This window comes from Citrus sinensis, chromosome 6 (assembly GCF_022201045.2).
Source record: "Citrus sinensis cultivar Valencia sweet orange chromosome 6, DVS_A1.0, whole genome shotgun sequence".
Classification (NCBI taxonomy): Eukaryota; Viridiplantae; Streptophyta; class Magnoliopsida; order Sapindales; family Rutaceae; genus Citrus; species Citrus sinensis.
Window position 1 is genome coordinate 24,841,347 of NC_068561.1, and position 22,798 is coordinate 24,864,144.

Consider the following 22,798-nt stretch of genomic DNA (forward strand, 5'->3'; position numbering starts at 1 on the left):
AATACCGGCAGCAACACAATCTGACCCGACAGAATCCGACTCTTTAGTAAGGTCCGTAGTCATGATACCGGCATGGGCAATGACCCGACTCGTTCCCAGCCCACTATTGCCAGCGTCCATGGCCCATGTAATGAGTAAATCCATGATGAATGTAGGCTACTGTATGGTTTCTGCAAAGCCATTCGATCGCCCACCAAACGCTAAGGAGAGGACTCAAAGGGCCAATATCCAATTAGATCTCAAGCCCAGAGGCTGGACTGCCATGCATATCAATGTCACCACCAATGCCAGGTTTCCCATGCAGGAAATGATTATCCCAATTGCGATTTCTTACATACAGCACATATCGTTTGCAAAAAGCACAGCAATTTTGATCGTGACCCACCATTACCAAAGACTCTCACCTGTCAACAACTAAATTCCAGAAACATGTAATTTCCATTGTTCTTGATTTTGCTCACATAGTGCTGATCACAGGGATTTTCCTTGGTTTTGCTACTAATATGCTATTTGCACATACTAATTAATGTTCAGAATTGAGAAAGACCCAAATCAATGAGTATATAATCTTTTGTACATAAAAGGAAAAAAAAATATGCACATAATATGCATTAGTACTCATTGAAGAAAGTGACGAGGCCATTGCAATCAACACAACTTGCAAAAGCCAAAAACAAAAAAAAAAAAATTAAGGGTTAATCTAGATCACTGCTAGCAGAGCCGTGATTGACTACATTATCTTTTATGTTTATGGGATTAAGCATAAGAAATTAACAGTGCGGTCAAAGCGTGAATGATGATATAGTATATTAAAGTATGTATGTTTAGCCAAGCCCTGCCTTAATCCCAATTTGAATGGCCTGTAAGGCTAACGAGAATTTACCAATAGTTTTGGTTTCCCCAACAAAGGCACAAACGATGAGCGCCGACGCATTTCCTTCATTATTCACCAAACCAACAATAGTTTTGGTTTCCACAACCGACACCACCAGCCTGCATGAAAATGGATCGAAAATAAATCTGCTGTTTTTCTTGACCTCGCTGCCTTTTCTTTCACTGCCCATTTCCCGAGACAAGAAACAGACTACAATAAGGCACCTCCGTTTAGCTTTCCCCTTAATTGGTTCCTTCCAAGAGGCAGAGGTTACTTCCTAAACTACTTGCAAGGTTCAAAAATGGCTAAAAAATAAAAATAGAAACTGTTTGTGATGCATCTGTTGAAAGAACCTACACCATGTGTTGTGTTATGAAATTTGCTTAATCTCTTTTTGACTATTGTTTCCCATCTTCAATGTGACAGTCCAATTTATTTAGCACTTGCAGTACTAGAAAAGGTCAAGAGATCGATTTTCCCATTTTGGAGTCACACCAACATTGGAGGATGTAGCCATTAAATATTTAATTTGTTTTCGGCAGAAGGTCTAACGCTGCTCATTCAAGTTATTTTATTTAAACCAAGGTTGACAGAAACTTACAATATAGCATTGGCAGAATGCCTGATGCTTTGAAGAGGAGCAATAAGCAGGAACTTCTATGCACATGCGTTAAGTTTTATAGCAAAATATATCTCTAATATGTATTCACTTCCTCCCATTAATTAAAATTTAGTTGACCGCCGTTGTCAATTCTGTTCTGCTGTTTGGAGGCTGACCAATGAGTAGTAAGCTCCTGCGGGTCCCTTTGCCAACAAAGATTCATGGCTCCCTTCCTCCACCACACGTCCTTGTTCCAACACCGCAATCATATCACAATTTTGAATGGTACTTAGCCGATGTGCTACCACCACACTGGTTCTCCCCACCATTAGACGCTCAAGTGCTTCCTGCACCAATTTCTCCGACTGACTATCAAGTGCGCTTGTCGCCTCATCTAACAATAACACTGCTGGATTTTTCAGTATGGCACGAGCTATGGCAATGCGTTGCTTTTGGCCTCCAGATAGCTGCAATCCCCTGTCTCCGCACCACGTGTCATAACCTTCACTCAGTCCGGCGATAAAATCATGTGCATTGGCTGCCTTCGCGGCTTCAATGATCTCTGATTCGTCGATTTTATCAGATGCTCCGTATGTTATGTTTTCTCTGACGGTACCCGCAAACAGAGCAGGCTCTTGGCTAACAAGTGCAACATGTCTCCTCAGCGACCTAAGGTGGTATGATCTGATGTCTTCACCATCAATTTTCACAGCACCCTTCAAAGGATCATAAAACCGTTCAATTAAGCCAATGATTGTCGATTTGCCAGACCCACTTTGTCCCACCAATGCCGTTGACTTTTCTGCTACAATATTGATTGAGAAGCCTTTGAAAATCATCACATCAGGTCTAGCAGGGTATGCAAAATGTACATATTGAAGTTCAATGTGTCCTGTTATTTTTTCAGGTCGATAACCTTTCGGATCTTCAGGGTTAATCTTAGTATCCCGGTCCAATACAGCAAAGACCGAAGCAACAGCATTTGAGCCTTTAGCAATGTCTGTAGTCATTGTACCAGCATCAGCTATAACCTTGCCCGTGCTCACTAACACCAAGAAGATTTCGAAAAGAGATTTTGCATTAATGTATCCCCTGGCGACGAGCCTACCACCATACCAAAAGGCTAGTGCCACGACGCATGACACTAGGGCTCGGGAAAAGGCAAGGCATATACCAGCAATCCAAGACTGTCGAACACCCTCTCGTCGTGGGGCTTCTTGAGCCTTTTCGAGCATTTTCAGAATCCGTTCTTGGGAAGAGAAGGCAGTGATGGTCCTGAGATTGGAGACTGCCTCAGCAGCTAGCTTGCTGCTTTCATCTTGTGCCTTTATCACCTTCTTTGACATTCTTTTCAGCAGTACCTCTTTGCCGTAGAAGCATACAATGACGAGAGGCTGGACTGCTATGATCACTAACGCCAGCCTCCATGAAATTATTAGGCTCATGGTGAAGGCTATGGTTATAGAAGAGAGAGTTTGTACAAGCAAAGCAACCCGATCACCCACCAATGATCTCACCTGCCAAAAATCAAACTACGGTTAAGAAGAGCACTTTAATGCATCATGTAAGAGCAAAAATGTTTAGTACATAGAGCAAAAATGTTTAGTACATACCACATTGGCATCTTTGGCAAGTCGAGAGCAAATCGCACCACTTGAATTCTCATCTTGATCAAACCACCCAACTTCAAACGTGAGTATCTTTGAAAGCATATTTTTTCTAATCCTTTTGGTCAAGTACTCACCCGTGTAAGCGAAATAATACTGCTGACAAACATTAGTTAACAAAGAAAATATCGATAGCCCAAAGAAACACAGTGAATAAAATCTTGTTTTCTCTTTAATCTCATCATGGTCTTTCAAAAAATATACTGATATCATAGAACCCATTGCAAATGCATAAACTGGCTGCACTGCACCAAATAATATTGCACTCAGACACCCCAAGCTTGCTTGTTTCCATTCCCGTAAATTCAAAGCTAACAATCTCCTGAAAGATGGTGCTGTTAATTTCTTGTTATCCTCTTCTCGGTTGTTTTGCTTTAGATTACCATCCTCTAAGGAAGCTCTACTTTGCGAGAAAGAGACATCAGAGCTTGACCTACTAACCTGCGAAAATCTGCTACTACTAATGCTGTTTACGTCAGTCAAGTTTGATAGAGAAGACAAGCTATGCAAGTCTTTATTATTGAGATCCATAATACTTCCCTCTCCAGGATTTTTATTTCGTTTTTCAGTCTGATGAAGATGTACAAGTGCAGTGTACAGGCCATTTTCATCTTGTATTAGCTCATCATGGGATCCTGTTTCCATGACTTGTCCATTTTGGATTACGACAATGACGTCTGCGCTGCGGATGGTAGAGAGACGATGGGCTATGACAATGGTGGTGCGGCCAACGGCTGCATTCTCTAGGGCTTCCTGAACAACACGCTCCGATTCAGAGTCTAGGGCACTGGTTGCTTCATCTAGCAGAAGGATTCTGGGTGATTTGATTATTGCTCGCGCTATAGCAATCCTTTGCTTCTGTCCCCCTGACATTTGAACTCCTCTTTCACCAACCTGTTAATTTTAAAACACAAATAAATATTGTTAATTGAGTGAGTTCGATATATAGTGTTTGCTTTCGGTCATTTTGAATGGCAAGCTGGCCTAGGCCCGAGCAGAACTAATTACCTGGGTATCATATTGCTGTGGCAACTGACAAATGAAATTATGTGCATTTGAAGCTTTGGCCGCCTCAATGATCTCCTCCATTGAGGCATCTTCCTTGCCAAAAAGTATGTTTTCCTTAATACTTGTTGCGAAAAGTGCCGGCTCTTGGCTCACCAAACCCATCTGTGACCTTAGCCATTTGAGCTGCAATTTATCGATGGCAACTCCATCAAGCAGGATTTCTCCCCCAAGTAGGCCGTAAAATCTTTGTAATAACGACACTACTGTGGATTTTCCCGAGCCACTGCCACCAACTAAGGCCACTGTATTTCCAGCTGGAACTTTTAGGCAGAAGTCTTTGAAGATTATGGTTTCGGGCCTTGATGGGTAGGCGAATACAACATTCCTGAACTCAACTTCACCTAAAAATTTCTCCAGGATTTCACCTTCCATGTTTTCTGAATCTATATCGGGGACTCTTTTTATCACATCCCTTATATGTTCTCCTGCGGACGCTGCTTCTGAAATGTACTTCAAGTTGGATAAACCAGCCCCTAGTGCTCTGGTTAAGAAGACCCACAGAGTATCATCATCAGTCTTATAGCCAGAAAATCAAATAATCAGAATTAAATACAAACAAGAAAAAAGATATAAAAATATCAAAATTTCATATATATATATTATATTTATGTGTGTATGTATAATTGAGATGATAAAATCTCTTTTTTTAATCACAAAATTGTGTGCGCAGAAGTTTATGTGATTTTTGAAATCAATTTTAAACTTGAAAATTTTTAAAATTCATTTTGAACATAAATTTAATGTATTTAATTAATCCACCTAAACAAATTTATAATTCTTTAAAAAAATTATAATTATACTGAGCTGGGGAAAAAAATAGTGTCATGAAATCAAGACTAGAATTTTAGTAATAAAGGTGCAGATACTTACTGGCCACCGACGACAATGGTGGTTCCGGCAGCGAAAACAGCTCCCCCTTTAGCCCCATGGTACATGACCAGTCTGCTGCCATAATAAGCCAAAAAGGACCAAATAGCATATGTAATTGCATTGATGCCACTGGCAAAGCCTTTACACAAACCTTGCTTTAAGCCTAACTTGACTGACCCTTGTAGGGCCGAAGAGAATTCATCAAGGGTTTTGCCTTCACCAACAAAGGCATATACAGTTCGTACGGATGATATTGCCTGCTCCACAACCGTATTAGCCTTGTTGTACTCTTCTCTCATCTTTCGTGATAATACCATCAAAATCCTTCCGTATATTAATCCAAGAACCACCAGAAGCACAACAAAGGGAAACCCAACAACAACTAGCTGCCATAGAATCATAAAGCCTACGATGTAGCTACCAAAGAATACAGCAACATTTACCAAAAAGTTCGGAAGCTGTCAGGCACAAATATTTCAGACAGTCACTTCAACGGCAAGTAAATTGATTGATACTGAAAAGCATCTTCACTTCAGATTTAACAGAATATATTAGAATAACTTCTATATTAGAATAACTTCTATATGTATACTTGTTGTAGGAGAATTTAAGGGTCAAATTAATCAAATGGTTTTAAATTACTAATTAATTAACCTTTTCACTGAGAACATCTTGAATCACAAGAGTATCATTAGAAACACTTGAGATGATCTCTGCTGTGCTTGTGACATGCAAGTCAAAATATCCAACATCTTGCCTCAGGATTGCTTTTAAGTAGACGGCTCTCATCCTTGTTGCTTGTCTTTCACCCGTTCTGGTCCAACAGTATGCCTCTAAAAATCTCAAAAAATTAAGATTTAATGAAGATTATTTTTTTTTTCTTACCCGTTGGACTTAAGTCCTAAAAGGACTGCTACTTACCACTAGCTAGAGCTGAACTTTAGATTCAATTAAAATTATTTATTTAAAAAAAAACTTGAACAAATTTAACTGATCAGCAATTATAAAACCCACCTAGGAAAGCAGCAATCCATGCTATACAAACAAGGTACAAGATCATCACCGCATTCTGTCATCCAGAAAATAATGATTTGTGTAAGCAAGCCAGGTTCAATATAAGTTCATTTCCGTGAAAGAAATATTATTATTCATAGTAAAGAAAGAAAGATGAGAGCATATATTACATTGTAGAGTTGATGAGTAAACACATCCACAGGGAGACTGGATGCATTCCCAACATTATTCATCAATCTACACATCACAAATGTCAACAAAGGTGTTGATAACCCATCACATATGGCTGCAATGAATCCCAAAACCATGAGAAACATATCCACACGGTCCGCATGCATGAAAATCGATCGAAAAGACCCAAACATGTTTTTTCTTCCGCCCTCTCTTTCTCTACTCATTTTCAGAGATACTGAAACAACTAAATTAGCTACTTCCTAAAAGGTGCGTGTTAGTGGTGTGCCCTGAATGGGCAGATTTATAAGAAGCTTACACATAGGTGCAACTGTGTGTTATCCTCTTTTAAGCACTTCTTTTTGTGAGGCAGGTAATTAATATTCTTGTTATGATCTTTGTATATAACAACACTACGTAGTGAGGTTATGTAGTATATAAATGGAAAATACAACTATTTTGAACATCATAAACAAGAATAAAATAGTACCCGCCAATGTGGAAGACAAACGAATTTAATACAATCTATTTTTAGAATTGTGCATCTTTAACTGTGAAATAAAATTGATGTATGGTATTGAGCCCTTCTTAATCAAAAAAAAAAAAAAAATTGATGTATGGTAGAGTGAATTAGATATGACTTTTAGAACCATTTTTGACAATTGCTTTGAAGACTAGCTGTAATGATAAAGCAACAATTAATGAATTAAGTAGTCTTCAATGTGTTACACGATAATATACAAAAACTTGCGGAAATACGACAGTGCCCGCTCCTTGATCGGTCAATTCATCCTATAATCACATTTTATTATAAAATAAATATCTTAACCATCATATTGGTGGGATTTTTGTGACACCCAGACGCTTCGTGGTCTCTTCTTTTTTTGTTATATTTTGCCCCATGTATCCTGTTAGTTTCTCTAGTTATTGTTTTTCTTCCTCTTAAACTTGTGCAATTTATCACGCAACTCTTCGGTTCTCAATCTCCGGCCCTTGAATTTATAAATAAACAAATGGATTGGCTAAAATAAATAACATAATACAAAACAAAAATCACGCATGACAATGATGCGTGCTGTTGTTAAACGAATGGGAGAAGAAAAGGAGATTAATGATGAAAGTAGACTAAATATTTTATGGACCTGAGGCATGATGATAGGTTAGGTGAGTTAAAAAGATTAAAAAAATGAACTAAGTGGATGAAAAAGAAGAGAAAATTGTACAAGAAAGAAAAAGTTAACCAAATAATTCAAGAAGAGAGTAGTAAGAATTGTCACGGATGACCTTACATAGTTTTGTCTAAATAATTCACAACTTTTGTGTCATTCTGAGTCATTATAGCACACGTCACATGCCTGCGTAATTACTTATCCTCTAATAGGAAAAGTTACTCAATGTTTTGCATTTAAAAATGCATAAATATATAACCGGAGTTTTGTTATTAATTTTATTATTATTGTTGTTTGTTTAATATTTTGAAGAAATCACTTATATCCAAAAGTTTGTTACTAAAGTCCTGTTATTTTCTCTTAGAAAAAAGTTATACTATCTTCGCTTAAAAAATGAATACTTATATTTAGACATCAAGGGAAAACTAATCTCTAATCCATCTTTGTATACTCTTTAATATGTGTGGTGTTTCATGCGAGCACGTATTTATTATGGTGATGAATCCATCGCCACTACCTTTTAGATATTTTCTTAATCATTATTGAATAATTTAATATTTTATTTTTAGTTACTTCATAAAGAAGTGTGCTTGACATTTTCTCTATAGAAAATATGAGGTCGGATTCTTGCAAAGGTCAAAGATAATAAATATCTTGATTATCATATAGGAGAATGCATGTTTTATGATGATAAATGTTATATTTATTACTTATATCTTTACTAAAATTTTAATTCCCTATTTCATCCTACTGGTTAAGAAATAGCATATAGAGGTCGGGTTCTTGCATTCTCTCTTATTAATTATATTGGTGGGATGCCAATGCATTTGTGACACCCAGACGATTCATGATCTATCACTATCACTACATTTTTCTAAGTCCATTCACGTACGAACTTATATGTGTATAGCACTATTAACAATCTCAAAGAGTACTTCATTTCTTTAGTATTATTATAATTAGGTTTATACGTTTAGTCTCACTATCTCAGAGAGCTTACTGGTCAATTCAATTCAAACATAACGTTAAACAACTTTTTATTGGTGATCAACGGCAATGAGTAATTTCATCATGAGTTATGACAAATTTAATGTTTCTTCACTAAAACGTCCAAACTTAAGGATCTAAATAATAAAAACTCAAATACTATAGTTAAATGCTTTTATTAAATAGTATTCTACCTGAACAGCTAATCTATTATTAGTAATTTTTTCTTCTTTTTTTTTTTTAGCACTGATATTTAAACAGAATAATTAATTTTTTTTTTAAAAAAAAGACAAAAATGAGTATAAAATAATATGACTTAAAAAATAAAATAATTTAAGTAATTTACTATAACACATTAACACCAGACAGATATTATAGTTTATTCTATCATCACTATGTTATATCCTACAGTTTATTTAGTTGCGTGCATATGCATTACCTAATTAGTTGTTTCTTTTCGACATATAAAATTTCTTATGCTCGTCTTCTGTTCCCAATCTCTACAGCTTTTAGAGTCCCTTTAATTTCCTTTCCCAAAAAACGTAAGGACTCTGTCGAATCTATAAACAAACCTAATGGATTAGTTAAATAAAACCAAAAAGAAGGGGAGGGGGCATGAGTCATGACATGATCTTATTGTTAAACAAACTAATGGGAGAGGGAAAGGGCATTAATGACAAAAGAAGACTAGACATGACGATAAGATAGGCGATTTAAAAAGATTAAAAAAAAAAAAAAACAAAACAAAAAAGATCTCAGCAGATGAAAAGGAAGAGAAAAAGTGTGAGAATGAAAAAGTTAAGGAGATAATTCGAGAGAAGAATTGTCAGTTTGTTAATGATAATTACGTTACATGGTGATAGTTTAAATAATTCACGACTTTTGCCTCATTTGGGACGTCATAGCTCACGTCCTATGCATGCACAATTGCTTATTTGCTTATGAGATAATAGAAAGAGTTACTCAATTGCTTACATTTATAAATGTATAAATATCCAAAGAGTTCTCCTTCAATTTTATTATAATTATTATTATATTTTGAAGAATACATCGTTAGCTACATCCAAAAGTTTGTTCTTAAGTTTTGCTATTCTCTCTTTGAAATAAGATTTTATTATCTTCACTCTCAAAATGAAAACCTGTATATAGACATCAAGGAAAAGCAATCTATGATCTATCTAATTAACAGCATAATATTGGGTTGTTGGCTGTCACAACATTCTAGAACCAATAATTTACTTCTTAATCAAGCCAATCTAATCATAATGAGACATTTAATAAAAAGTAGTGGTATGCGATCTTTCAACTTATTTCATCAACCATCGTTTTTCAATTAACTTCATGAAAATTTTTAAACCGACTAAATTAAAATTGATTGGTTTTTCTTTTCGAATTGGATTCAAGAATCTCTACAAATTTAGTGCTCATTTACAACATAATTTATGATGGTAGAAACCGTCCTTTAATTACCGAAAAAATATCTATGATACAATTATGGCGTTTCCCATTTTCAATACTATCACTATCATCGTCATTCGTATGATATGTGATATAAAATCAGAATGAATTTTTTTTTTTTTTTTTGGAACTAAAGTTCGGATGCCTCAAGAAACCGTCTTCTTCTTTTATTTTTCTAAAATTAAGGAGTGTTGTTTTCTTGATTCATATGCGTTGTCCGGGTTGGGCCGCTAAACATTAATAACAAGTCAAACAGATTGAAAGGTCTCCCACCTAATGAAGAAAGAAAAAGCAAAAAGTAAAGTAAGACAAAGACCGAAAAGAAAGGTAAAGGGTGAGTCGATTTTGATGGCCGTCAATAATTAATATGTTTCTTCATTGGTTTATCCTTTTCCGTAATTTCACACAAGGACAAAATGGGAAGTAAGGTAAAAGTAATCCGCGATTATGGATATTTATGCGAAGAGGATATATTGGTAAATTGCCGAGCGAATTTCAGCAGTGTTGGATGCGGATGATCCAAAAATATAACGTTCGAGTGGCATTGACTAATGAGGTGATGGAGATCAAGGGTATCGATTATGGCAATATTTTCCAAGACACGATGAGTTTGTGAATCTCTCTCTCAGAGGAGAAACAAAAAAACATACAGAAGCTTACAATATATGATTCATTGGCAGACGCCCTAATACTTTGAAGAGGAGCAACAAGTAAAAACTGAAGTTTTAACTAAAAAAATAAAATTATACAAATGTACGTACGTACATACGTACATATATATATATATATATATATATATGAAACTCTCGGATTGAAACAGTTCTCTATTAATTTTTTTGGTTTACCATGTGCAGTCACAGGTGGCCTTTGAATTTAAATTCAAAGGCCACCAGTCTCTCTCCCAGACATTGTTCTAATTCGAAATCCCGGATTGAAACAGCACTCTATATATATGTATGTATGTATATTGAATTCCACCCATCAATTGAGGAGTATTCTCAATTCTGTGGTGTCGTTTGGAGGCTGACCAATGAGTAGTAAGCTCCCGCGGGTCCTTTTGCTAACAAAGATTGATGGCTCCCCTCCTCCACCACGCGCCCTTGCTCCAACACTGCAATTATATCACAATTTTGAATGGTACTCAGCCTGTGTGCTACCACCACGCTTGTTCTCTCCACCATCAGACGCTCAAGTGCTTCCTGCACCACTTTCTCCGACTGACTATCAAGTGCGCTGGTCGCCTCATCTAACAATAACACTGCAGGATTTTTTAATACGGCACGAGCTATTGCAATGCGTTGCTTTTGGCCTCCAGACAGCTGCAATCCCCTGTCTCCACACCACGTGTCGTAACCTTCATACAATCCAGCTATAAAATCATGTGCATTGGCTGCCTTTCCGGCTTCAATGATCTCTGATTCGTCGATTTTATCAGATGCTCCGTATGTGATGTTTTCTCTGATGGTACCTGCAAACAGAGCAGGCTCTTGACTAACAAGTGCAATATGTCTCCTCAGCGACCTCAGGTGGTGTGATCTGATGTCTCGACCATCAATTTTCACAACACCCTTTAGAGGATCGTAAAACCGTTCAATTAAGCCAATGATCGTTGATTTTCCTGACCCACTTTGCCCGACCAGTGCTGTTGATTTTTTTGCTTCAATGTTGATTGAGAAGCCTTTGAAAATCATCACATTAGGTCTAGCAGGGTATGCAAAATGCACATCTTCAAGTTCTATGTGTCCTATAATTTTTTCTGGTTGGTAGCCGTTAAGGTCATCAGGGTCAATTTTAGTATGCCGGTCTAATACCGCGAAGACCGAAGCAACAGCATCTGAACCTTTAGCAATGTCTGTAGTCATTGTGCCGGCATCAGCTATGACCTTGCCTGTGCTCACTAAAACCAAGAAGATTTCAAAAAGGGATTTTCCATCAATGTATCCTCTGCCGACGAGCCTGCCACCATACCAAAAGGCTAGTGCCACGACGCATGACACTAGAGCTCGGGAAAAGGCAAGGCATACACCTGCAATCCAAGATTGTCGAACACCCTCTCGTCGTGGGGCTTCTTGAGCTTTTTCGAGCATTTTCAGGATCCGTTCTTGGGAAGAGAATGCATTGATGGTTCTGAGGTTAGAGACTGCCTCAGCAGCTAGCTTGCTGCTTTCATCTTGTGCCTTTATCACCTTCTTTGACATGCTTTTTAGCAATACCTCTTTACCGTACAAGCATACAATAACGAGAGGCTGGACTGCTATGATCACTAACGCCAGCCTCCATGAAATGATTAGGCTCATGGTGAAGGCTATGGTTATAGAAGAGAAAGTTTGTACTAGCAAAGCAACCCGATCACCCACCAAAGATCTCACCTGCCAAAAATCAAAGTACAGTTAAGAAGAGCACTTTAATGCATCTTTTAAGAGCAAAAATGTTTAGTACATACCACATTGGCATCTTTGGCAAGTCGAGAGCAAATCGCACCACTTGAATTCTCATCTTGATCAAACCACCCAACTTCAAATGTGAGTATCTTCGAAAGCATATTTTCTCTAATTCTTTTGGTCAAGTACTCTCCCATGTAAGCGAAATAATACTGCTGACAAACATTAGTTAAAAAAGAAAATATCGATAGCCCAAAGAAACACAATGAATAAAATCTTGTTTTCTCTTTAATCTCATCATGGTCTTTCAAAAAATATACTGATATCATAGAACCCATTGCAAATGCATAAACTGGCTGCACCGCACCAAATAATACTGCACTCAGACAGCCCAAGCTTGCTTGTTTCCATTCTGGTATATTCAAAGCTAACAATCTCCTGAAAGATGGTGCAGTTAATTTATTGTTATGCTCTTCGCTGTTATTCTCTTTTCGATTGTCATCCTCTGAGTAAGCTCTGCTTGGCGAGAAAGAGTTTCTGGATCTGCAACTACTCGCGCTGTTTTCGTCAGCCAAGTTTGATATAACAGACAAGCTATGCAAGTTTGCATTATTGAGATTCATATTACTTTTCTCTTCAGGATTTGTATTTGCTTTTTCAGTCTGATGAAGATTTACAAGTGCAGTGTAGAGACCATTTTCGTCTTGTATTAGCACATCATGAGATCCTGTTTCCATGACTTGTCCATTTTGGATTACGACAATGACGTCTGCGCTGCGGATGGTAGAGAGACGATGGGCTATGACAATGGTGGTGCGGCCAACGGCAGCATTCTCTAGGGCTTCCTGAACAACACGCTCCGATTCAGAGTCTAGGGCACTGGTTGCTTCATCTAGCAGAAGGATTCTGGGTGATTTGATTATTGCTCGCGCTATAGCAATTCTTTGCTTCTGTCCCCCTGACATTTGAACTCCTCTTTCACCAACCTGTTAATTTTAAAACACATATAAATATTGTTAATTGAGTGAGTTCAATATATAGTGTCTGCTTTCGGTCATTTTGAATGGCAAGCTGGCCTAGGCCCGAGCAGAACTAATTACCTGGGTATCATATTGCTGAGGCAACTGACAAATGAAATTATGTGCATTTGAAGCTTTGGCCGCCTCAATGATCTCCTCCATTGAGGCATCTTCCTTGCCAAAAAGTATGTTTTCCTTAATACTTGTTGCAAAAAGTGCCGGCTCTTGGCTCACCAGACCCATCTGTGACCTTAGCCATTTGAGCTGCAATTTATCGATGGGAACTCCATCAAGCAGGATTTCTCCCCCAAGTGGGCGGTAAAATCTTTGTAATAATGACACTACTGTGGATTTTCCTGAGCCACTGCCACCAACTAAGGCCACTGTATTTCCTGCTGGAACTTTGAGGCAAAAGTCTTTGAAGATTATGGTTTCGGGCCTTGATGGGTAGGCAAATACAACATTCCTGAATTCAACTTCACCTAGAAATTTCTCCAGGATTTCACCTTCCATGTTTTCTGAATCTATATCGGGGACTCTTTTTATCACATCCCTTATATGTTCTCCTGCTGACGTTGCTTCTGAAATGTACTTCAGGTTGGATAAACCAGCTCCTAATGCTCTAACAAAAATAGGATCGATATTATCATCATCAATCATTACTAATGAATGATTAATCTTCTCAAAATATCGTAAAAATCCAAAAATTTAAGTGCATGATAATATGAACATGACCATGAGCAATTAAATTTAGCTGCAACTCGGAAAACATTTTTCAAACTATTACTGATTTGTAATTCTAGCTACATCTAACTAACTATTATAACTCAAAATCTAAACAAGAATTAATTCTCGTAATAAGGCGATGATACTCACTGGCCACTGACGACAATGGTGGTTCCGGCAGCGAAAACGAACCCTCCTTTAGCCCCATGGTACATGACTAGTCTGCCACCATAATAAGCTAAGAAGGACCAAATAGCATAAGTAATTGCATTTATGCCACTGGCAAAGCCTTTCCCCAACCCTTGCTTTAAGCCTAACTTGACTGAATCTTGTAGGGCTGAAGAAAATTCATTAATGGTTTTGCTTTCACCAACAAAGGCATATACAGTTCTTACGGATGATATTGCCTGTTCTACAATCGTATCAGCCTTATTGTACTCTTCTCTCATCTTTCTTGCTACCACCATCAGAGTCCTTCCATATGTCAACCCAAGGACCACCAGAAGCACAACACAGGGAAGCCCAACAATAACTAGCTGCCATAGAATCAAAAGCCCTACTAGGTAGCAACCAGAGAACGTAGCAAAATTTACCAACAAGTTTGGAAGCTGTCAGGCACAAATATTTCAGACGGTTACTTCAACAGCAAGTAATCAGAATAACTTCAACAGCAAGTAATTAGAATAACTTCAACCGCAAGCAATTAGAATAACTTACAATGTACATCTAGGAATTAAGAATAATAAAAAAGAAAAACCACTTTAAATAAAATTGTTGTGAAATTTAAGCTGAAATTAATGAAGTAATATCAAATTACTAATTAATTAACCTTTTCACTGATGACATCTTGAATAATTAGAGTATCGTTAGAAACGCTTGAGATGATCTCTGCTGTGCTTGTGGCACACAAATCAAAGTATCCGACTTCTTGCCTCAAGACTGCTTTCAAATAGATAGCTCTCATCCTTGTTGCTTGTCTTTCACCCGTTCTCGTCCAACAGTATGCCTCTAAAAGTTCCAAAAATATAATAAAACGAAGATTATTAATTTAATAGAACTTGAACAATTTTGACTCGACCAATAAATTATAAAACCCACCAAGGAAAGCAGCAATCCATCCAAGAGAAGCTACGTACAAGATTATCACTGCATCCTGTCATCCAGAGAAATTAAATAATTAATACATTTTATTATATGCACATGTATTGTAGTATAACGAGTTTATTTCCCATGAGAGAAACATGCATAAAGAAAAGAAAGTTGAGAGAGTTACGTAGTACAGTTTATGAGTGAACTCATCTGTTGTGAGATTCGATGCATTCCCAACAGTATTCATCAACCTAGCCATCACAAGTGTCAACAAAGGTGTTGAGAACCCATCAGCCATGGCTCCAATGAATCCCAAAACCATCAGAAACATATCCAAACGGTCCGCATGCATGAAAATAGAAAGAAACGACCCATTGTTGTTATTTTTCTTGACCTTAGTAATAGTACTGCTGCCTTCATCTCTTTCTCTACTCATCATTTCCACAGACACACAAAACAAATTAAATTAACAACTTCCAAAAGGTTGAATGTGAGTACGAGTATGAGTGTCTGCGCCTTAACTACAAAATGGGTAGAATGTCATGTTATAAGTAGCAAAAATTCCACTGTTATCATAACTTTTTTTTTTAATAATTTCGTGAGGCACATAAAAAAAAATTCCTACAAAGAAAGGGGTACTTTAATTTTGTGGGGGCAAGCGAACAATGTTCTTAATTACAAGGAAAGGGACAGACGGGTAGTGAATTGTGAAATAGAACGATGATACAATGAGGTAAGGACCGGATTATTCTAATAAGAAGGTAATTTAATAGTTTTGTGATAGGATTACAAATTTTTAATAGAAAACAAACAACTTTTCTGGGGCACAACTGGGTGCCGGCCATTTAAGAAAACATCCTTTACAATTCCACAATCTGAAATCTGGTATTTGAGGGAGAGAGTGTTCAGTGGGCAGCTGTGGACTGCACTAAATGGCGGGAAAAGTCGTTAAATGCTTTCCCACGCATTTCCCATATGATTACTTAAATCGAAAGAATAATCATCATAATGCAAATATGCAATGCCTTCGATATCCCACCCATCTGCCACCACTCATCTGAATCAAGATAATAATAACAATTAATGGGAGTGTTTAGTCATTAGTCGGATTATGAGGTAAACACATTCTCATGCGCGCGCGCTTCATTGGATCAAGATTCAAGAGAAGAAACATGAATGATGAAACCCTACTGATCATATATGTAAGAATAAGATACTAACCGCCAATGCGGAACACTAACATCAAGCCTAATACAATCTAATTAAATTATAATATTCTGAATCTGACTGTTTGAATTTATGTACGCGGCCCTTATTGGCTCTCTGAAATAAATGAAGGGGATGGACAAAAGCTGATAAATTAGTACTTACAGAATGGCATTTTGCTGAAGGGCTAGCTAATACTTTGTACTTCACTTTACTTATGTCTTGTTTATTTGTACAAGAAGATTGAGTTAACAGTTAATTTGTGAATTTCAGGATAAATTTCCTTATAAGTTGCTCATTCAAATGATTTGACGAAGATGAACTGCTTTAAGATATCAAACTTGATCATATAATCATTTGTCGAAACTTAGATGTGTATTAATTTTGAGAGAAGGACTTCTAATCACGCAGTTTCGAGATAAAGACTTCTCACCACAAACGTAACACTCATATTAAAAGCTCATATCAAACCAGAGACAGCTCAAATTAATGCTGAAAACTTAACTAGACAGAGACTTTCAAGTTCCAACCACGTAAAGCTCGTTATCTATTAATTTAAATGATTTTTTTTTTTAGCAAACTAACAGGCTTTTATATTTCAAAGAAGAATTAAACCAAGAGTTTAAGTTTTTTTTTTTTCTAATATATCCGAACAGAAGATCATATACGGTGACAATATCATAACTTAAATTGAAATTGCAATACTGTTCTCCCTCCCATTATAGTTTCCAAAAATTAAAATTAAAAATCAGGATATATATATTTTTTTTCAACTTTAACTAATCCATTTGTTTTTTTTTTTTTTTTACATATTCAAGACTGTTCTAGCAAAGTGGAGATCGAGAATAGAAGAGGAGCATGAGAGAGAAAGAAAGATACAGGTGAGAGAACAGAAAGATCTTCAAAAATGGATAAATTATATAAATTGGAAAAAAAAACAATTATTGAGGGTTTTCCCCCTTTTTTTAAAAAAAAAAGAAAAGAAAAGAGCATGAGCATGGCAATGACGTCGTTGTAAACAAATGGAGAAGAAAAGGAGATCAAACACAGAAGAGACTAAACATACATAGACCAGACAAGACAAGATGGCAAGGCAGGTGAGGTCAAAAGATTAAAAAGAAAAAAGAAAAAGTTAATAATTAGATAAGTCAATAAGAGAAAAGAAGAAGGTGTGGATTCCACTGGAAATTTTGTCGTTCATCTTTTACACAAAGTTTTGTTTGAATAATTGACAACCCTAAGACATCAAAATTAATCTTCACTGTTAGACCAAATTTCTGGTATGAACAGTTTTATCCAAAAAAATCTTTTGCTAGTTTGAATTATTTTCCCTTGGTTCAATTTTAAAAATATATATTATATTTTCCCTTTAGAGAAATGGTGCATTATCTTTACTATCGTCGTTTATTCTTAAAAAGAGAAAAAAATAATACTTTAAAAAAGAAAATTTATATCTAGATATCAATAAAAAATAACATTTTTTTTTTATATAGGGACTCTTCAAAAAAAATTAAGATAAAATAAAATAGGGATAAACCACCCCATACATATCGTGAAAAAGAAAGTGATTGATAGAGAGATCGGAGAGAAATTAAAAATATAAAGACCTACAAATAGAGCGTGTGCATATTTAGCAAGAGTATCGGGAGCAAAATTAACTTCACGAAAGATATACTTGATGTCAAAACGCCATTCACGCTTCAGAAGCTCTTGATAGAAAAGATGAATTAACAATATATCATTAATGAGTGCAGAGGAGCTAGCAACCAGTTGGATTACACACAAGCTATCCACTTCCACCAACAGAGACCGAATTCCAATAAAAAGTAACACTTTGAAAAAAGAAATTGCATAATTGAACGTGAGGAATCTTTCCACAAATAGATATAAAGAAAGAGTCAAAAAAGGTGAAATGTACATTCAGAAATAAAAAGGTTCAAATTAATGCTTCAAAAAAAGAAAGTGTATATGGCGACTAGACACGCATGAAGTAAAAGTGTATATATATATATATATATATATATATATATATATATAGTTAAATTAACACGATTAATGTTGATAATGTTGGGTTATTGGGGGCGTCTCCGGCGGATCTGCATGCATGCTGTGTCCGAAAGAACCTCCGAAATTGCAAAAGCTTTATTTATGTGTCTTATAATTAAGACTCGATTCTGCTTTATGTCTTTAAAACCTGAAAGAACATGATATGATGCCACTGTATACTTTTATTGTCATTTCATAAATAATCAATTAATCAAATTGTCCAGATTCTTTGATAAGAAGAGTTGATTTCTAAAATTTTATATAAAAGTTTAAACAGTAGGGTTGATGAAAACTGATCAACCTTATAGTAAGGGTAAATTAAGGATTAAATAGTTTATATTGAAAGAAAGAAATAATTATTTTAAAATTTCTAATTTAAAAATAGATGTTAATGAGATAAATTGAGCAAAGGATTCAAATTAATCCACTTTTTATCACATCATACCTCTGTTTGTTTTAATTCCCATTATATCCATAACCATAATTACCATAAAGGACGAAAAACAGATTTCTCTGAAATTTTTAATTCATTCGAGGTGTGGAATTGGGATTGGTGTCTTTTTCTTTCTTCAGTACATTATTAAATTCACAACTTTTAAGACTATTATAATGCAAGCGGAACAGGTTGCCTTGGGAAGCGCCATGATGAAAATATTCGAGGAGGATTTATGGAAAATTTCCCTTTTTGGAAAGTGAAATACCATAAAACGCTAGTGGCTATACAACAACAGGGCAGTTTCTTTTTGGGGGATTAGATGGGGTTAGAATAAGATATATATATATATATATATATAATTATTTATAATTACAGATGTTTATATTTTTTTTAATGCGGATGTATTTTTAAATCGTGCAGTTTAAAAAAATTGTTTACTGAATGAACTATAAAACTGCATGGTTTTAAAGAGTTAAAACATACCTCTCTTAAATAATGCGATTTTAAAGTGCATCTATATAAAAAATAAATGAGGACGTCCGCATTAGAAAATGACTATATATATATATATATATATATATATATATATGAGTGAGGGTTATTAAAGAGATCAAATATGGGGTTTGGAATAGCTTCACTCCATTTTTCTTTTTTTCCTTTTTTTTTAGGGATAATTAGTAGCAAAGACTAATTTCATAACTTAGTGATAAGTAAAAGATAAAACAACATAAAAATTCAAGGATTTAAGGTAGTGTTTACTTTTTGGAGTGGGAGTGTGGAGTGTGAATTCCTCCCACTCCAGTGTTTACTTACCTTAAAAAAGAGAAGAGTGGAAGTGGAAATCCGTGGGTCCCACTCAATTTTAGAGTGGGGAGTGGGATTCTCACTCCCATGGGGGGAGGTGGGAGTGGGAATCCACTCCCCCCTCTTCCCATTTTATCCTTATAAAAATAAATAAATAAATAATATTTAATAAAATAAATAAATATTATATTTAAATTAATAATATTAAAAATTAATTTTAATAAATATTAATTAATTAATGATTTAATAATAATAAATATTTTATTCTAAAAAATATTAATTTTGTACTATATTATCAATAATAATATTTCATTTGTGTTGCTATTATTAATAATTTTTATTCACATAATTTAAATTAAAATTAATAAAAAATTATGATTTACATAATTAAGAATATTAGTAATTATTATTAATTTATAAATATAATAAAATATTTATTTTATTTTCCAAATATATTTTTTATTAATTTTTTAATTACAAATTATAATTCTGTACATAAGGATAAAATTGTAATTTAAAATAATTTACTCCCAATCCAAGACAAAGTGAACAAATAATTAGGATTCTGATTGACAATCCATACTTTCATTTAGTCTAAGTAAACACCATACTCTCACTCCCACTCCACACTCCTAATCCAAGGATTTTCACTCCTCAAGATTCTCACTCCAATCCAAAAAGTAAACGCAGCATAAATGATTTCTTTTCCAGCTTAATTAACTCGTATATATATAGCTGTAAATCTTCTGCAAGTGTCGATAACAATCCAAGGATTAATTGACTTATAAACTAACTCATGTAGCAGCAATTCTTTTTGTTGAGTGTACTTAACAGCAGCAAGCCAAATATGAAACAAATGTTGCAGAGCTTCTTTGTTCACGTATCTGTCTTCGATCGAGTTATGAGAATTCTCTTAATCTTATGGATGGTTAATTTACAAACGCGTGCCCTGTATTTATGGTTTACAAGTCAGCAGCTTTTGAGTGGTGGGAAGTAGTTTTAATTTGCATTACACTTTCTAATTTATGAAGTGTGAGTGAAATACATAACTCAAGTTAATTGATTTTTTTTTTTTTTAAACTCATTCTTTAAATCTCAAGATATTGTGTACCACGTATTTTTTAATTTGATGTATGCGTTTCACACACACTAAATGGATAAACATATATTCCATAACATGGTATAATTTTTCTTTTTTTCAAAAAAAAAAAAAATTTACCATGGAAAAATTTCACTTTTTTTCTCATTCTTTTTTATCCATCATATTTTCTCTCTCTTAGATCTTTATTAGCGGTACTTAAAGACTTTTTTTTCTTCTTGGTTATTTATATTATTTACTTTATTATTTACGCTTTAAATATTTCCCTATCCACGACATACCCATGATTATAACATATATGATATTAATATTTTTTTTATTACTAATATAAGTTAAACATTTCATTTGGGTTACTTCATTTGGGTCATGGAATAGGCTCATTCGTCCTCATACCAAGTAAGACATGCTCATGGGCTTCTTGCCAGAAATGAGTTGATGGAGATTGTGATATTTGATTTCCTTAATTTATCTCACTGCCCCTGCCTTTTAATAAGTATTATTTATTCTAAAATTGCTCGAATGTAAGTGCAAAAAAATGAAAAATATAGCCATTTGCACTGTACCATGTGCCCAGCAAGCATTATTGATTCGTATAACGGATATACCCTATATTGATCCCAGATTAAAGATTAATATGGATGTGACTTCTATTGATCTTGGATTAGAGATTAATATGGATATAGTTTATATTGATCCTAGAATTAGAGATCAATAGCCACCTAACTTCTACAAAAGGACCGGAGATAATCAATAATTAAACCTAGAAACATTAATAGTTACAGCATGTGATTATTAACTAAACTATGTATTGGAAATTCAGATATAGACAAAAATGATTGTCAGATCTAACAATATAAAATGAAACAAATGAAATCAATGGTGAATATTGAGATCCAAAACAAAATTTCCTGCCAAGTCCAATTTTCCTGGTCTATGAATGGAGGCTAAAATGATTGAGAAATGATCTATTAGCTATTTGACAAAAAATTAAGAGAAATCTAGATCCAGAAATTCTCTAAACACAAATACTAACTTGAGCATCAAAGTGCCCTTTGTAGGTACAAATTCGCATTAGTTTATCCAAATCTTCAAGAACAACATGTCAACTTTAGAATTCACAAGGAAAATGGGTATAATTCACTATCTATTTCTTCCTTAATCATTTGAAATTGGACAATTAAATGTTTTATGAACCTTCATTGAAATTAAAAATAATAATTAATTAAAAACAACTATTTTTCCCTTTTCTCTCAGGCTCTCAATAAATGAAATTTTCATCTCTCACATTTCTCTTAATTTTTTTAATTAATTCAAAAATTGAATCAAATATTACTTCTAATCAAATTCCAAATTGAAACTAAATAAAATTTTAGATTATTACACAAAATCAAAACTTATATCAATCAATTGTTCATAAAATTTAACAAAACCTAACATTGAAACTCATCATATATTGGTGGAGGCAATGAGTCAATTGATGGTTAAGAAGATATATTATGGTGGTGATAGTAGTGGTAATGAACTTGTTGTTGATGAAATGGTAAAGTGATGGTCACGAAGAAAAGAGGGAGGGAATTGAGAGAGAATAAAACAAATAATAATAATAATATTTTTTGGTTTTTTACTGAGAATAATTCTATAAAGTATTAAGATAAATTGAATAGTGAAGAGTAGTAATATAGTTTGAAGGGATCATATATCATTTCTCTCTTAATCCATATGAATTCAAGGCCCAGTCCGTTATTGGCCTCGTGCTAAACCTCTGTTGTGCTGTACACATTATCATTTACCCTTAGTTAATGCATAATCTCTCCATCACTTGAAAACTATGCACACCTCATTTTAGATATATCTTCTCTATAGTTGTGAAACTTGCATTTTAAAAAAAAAAATTAACAAGAAGGTAGCTGATCCTTAATTTTGTATATCATTCGAATAGCCACATTTATTTTCAAAATTCCCATTTAAGAGAGTGGAGACCATTAAACTTGTATATAGTTTGTGTGTTTTCAAATTCTAAGAAACTATATAAAGAAACCCTATTGGGATGGTCGTCGATAAAACAAAAAACACTAAGAGATTGGAATTTGTAAATTGTGTCTAGTTAATGAGA

General features: G+C 34.8%; 2 protein-coding genes across 2 annotated transcripts; both read right to left on the bottom strand.

Moving 5' to 3' along the window:
- Window positions 1-1,431: 1,431 nt before the first annotated feature.
- Window positions 1,432-6,679, bottom strand: LOC102609409 (ABC transporter B family member 15-like). Its single transcript, XM_052443209.1, has 7 exons — window positions 6,265-6,679; window positions 6,095-6,149; window positions 5,735-5,913; window positions 5,081-5,538; window positions 4,151-4,691; window positions 3,089-4,036; window positions 1,432-2,992 (listed from the first exon to the last, which is right to left on the bottom strand). Exons 1-7 carry the CDS (start codon window positions 6,490-6,492, stop codon window positions 1,622-1,624), a joined length of 3,780 nt encoding a protein of 1,259 aa, XP_052299169.1. The 5' UTR covers window positions 6,493-6,679; the 3' UTR covers window positions 1,432-1,621.
- A 3,854-nt stretch (window positions 6,680-10,533) lies between these two features.
- Window positions 10,534-16,604, bottom strand: LOC102609882 (ABC transporter B family member 15-like). The gene is made up of 8 exons (XM_006482440.4): window positions 16,466-16,604; window positions 15,279-15,615; window positions 15,104-15,158; window positions 14,835-15,013; window positions 14,156-14,613; window positions 13,361-13,901; window positions 12,323-13,246; window positions 10,534-12,248 (listed from the first exon to the last, which is right to left on the bottom strand). The coding sequence occupies exons 2-8, from the start codon at window positions 15,531-15,533 to the stop codon at window positions 10,878-10,880; spliced, it is 3,783 nt and encodes a 1,260-aa protein (XP_006482503.1). The 5' UTR covers window positions 15,534-15,615; window positions 16,466-16,604; the 3' UTR covers window positions 10,534-10,877.
- Between the last annotated feature and the right edge of the window lie 6,194 nt (window positions 16,605-22,798).

What these genes read in the sequence shown, in the direction of transcription:
- LOC102609409 (XM_052443209.1), bottom strand. Translation starts at nt 6,492, where the DNA reads ATGAGTAGAGAAAGAGAGGGCGGAAGAAAAAACATGTTTGGGTCTTTT. An exon ending in ATGGATTGCTGCTTTCCTAG is followed by an intron (nt 5,914 to 6,094) that starts GTGGGTTTTATA and finishes TGAGATTTTTAG; the next exon opens with AGGCATACTGTTGGACCAGA. An exon ending in AAGATGTTCTCAGTGAAAAG is followed by an intron (nt 5,539 to 5,734) that starts GTTAATTAATTA and finishes TGTGCCTGACAG; the next exon opens with CTTCCGAACTTTTTGGTAAA.
- LOC102609882 (XM_006482440.4), bottom strand. Translation starts at nt 15,533, where the DNA reads ATGATGAGTAGAGAAAGAGATGAAGGCAGCAGTACTATTACTAAGGTC. An exon ending in AAGATGTCATCAGTGAAAAG is followed by an intron (nt 14,614 to 14,834) that starts GTTAATTAATTA and finishes TGTGCCTGACAG; the next exon opens with CTTCCAAACTTGTTGGTAAA. An exon ending in TTGCCAAAGATGCCAATGTG is followed by an intron (nt 12,249 to 12,322) that starts GTATGTACTAAA and finishes GATTTTTGGCAG; the next exon opens with GTGAGATCTTTGGTGGGTGA.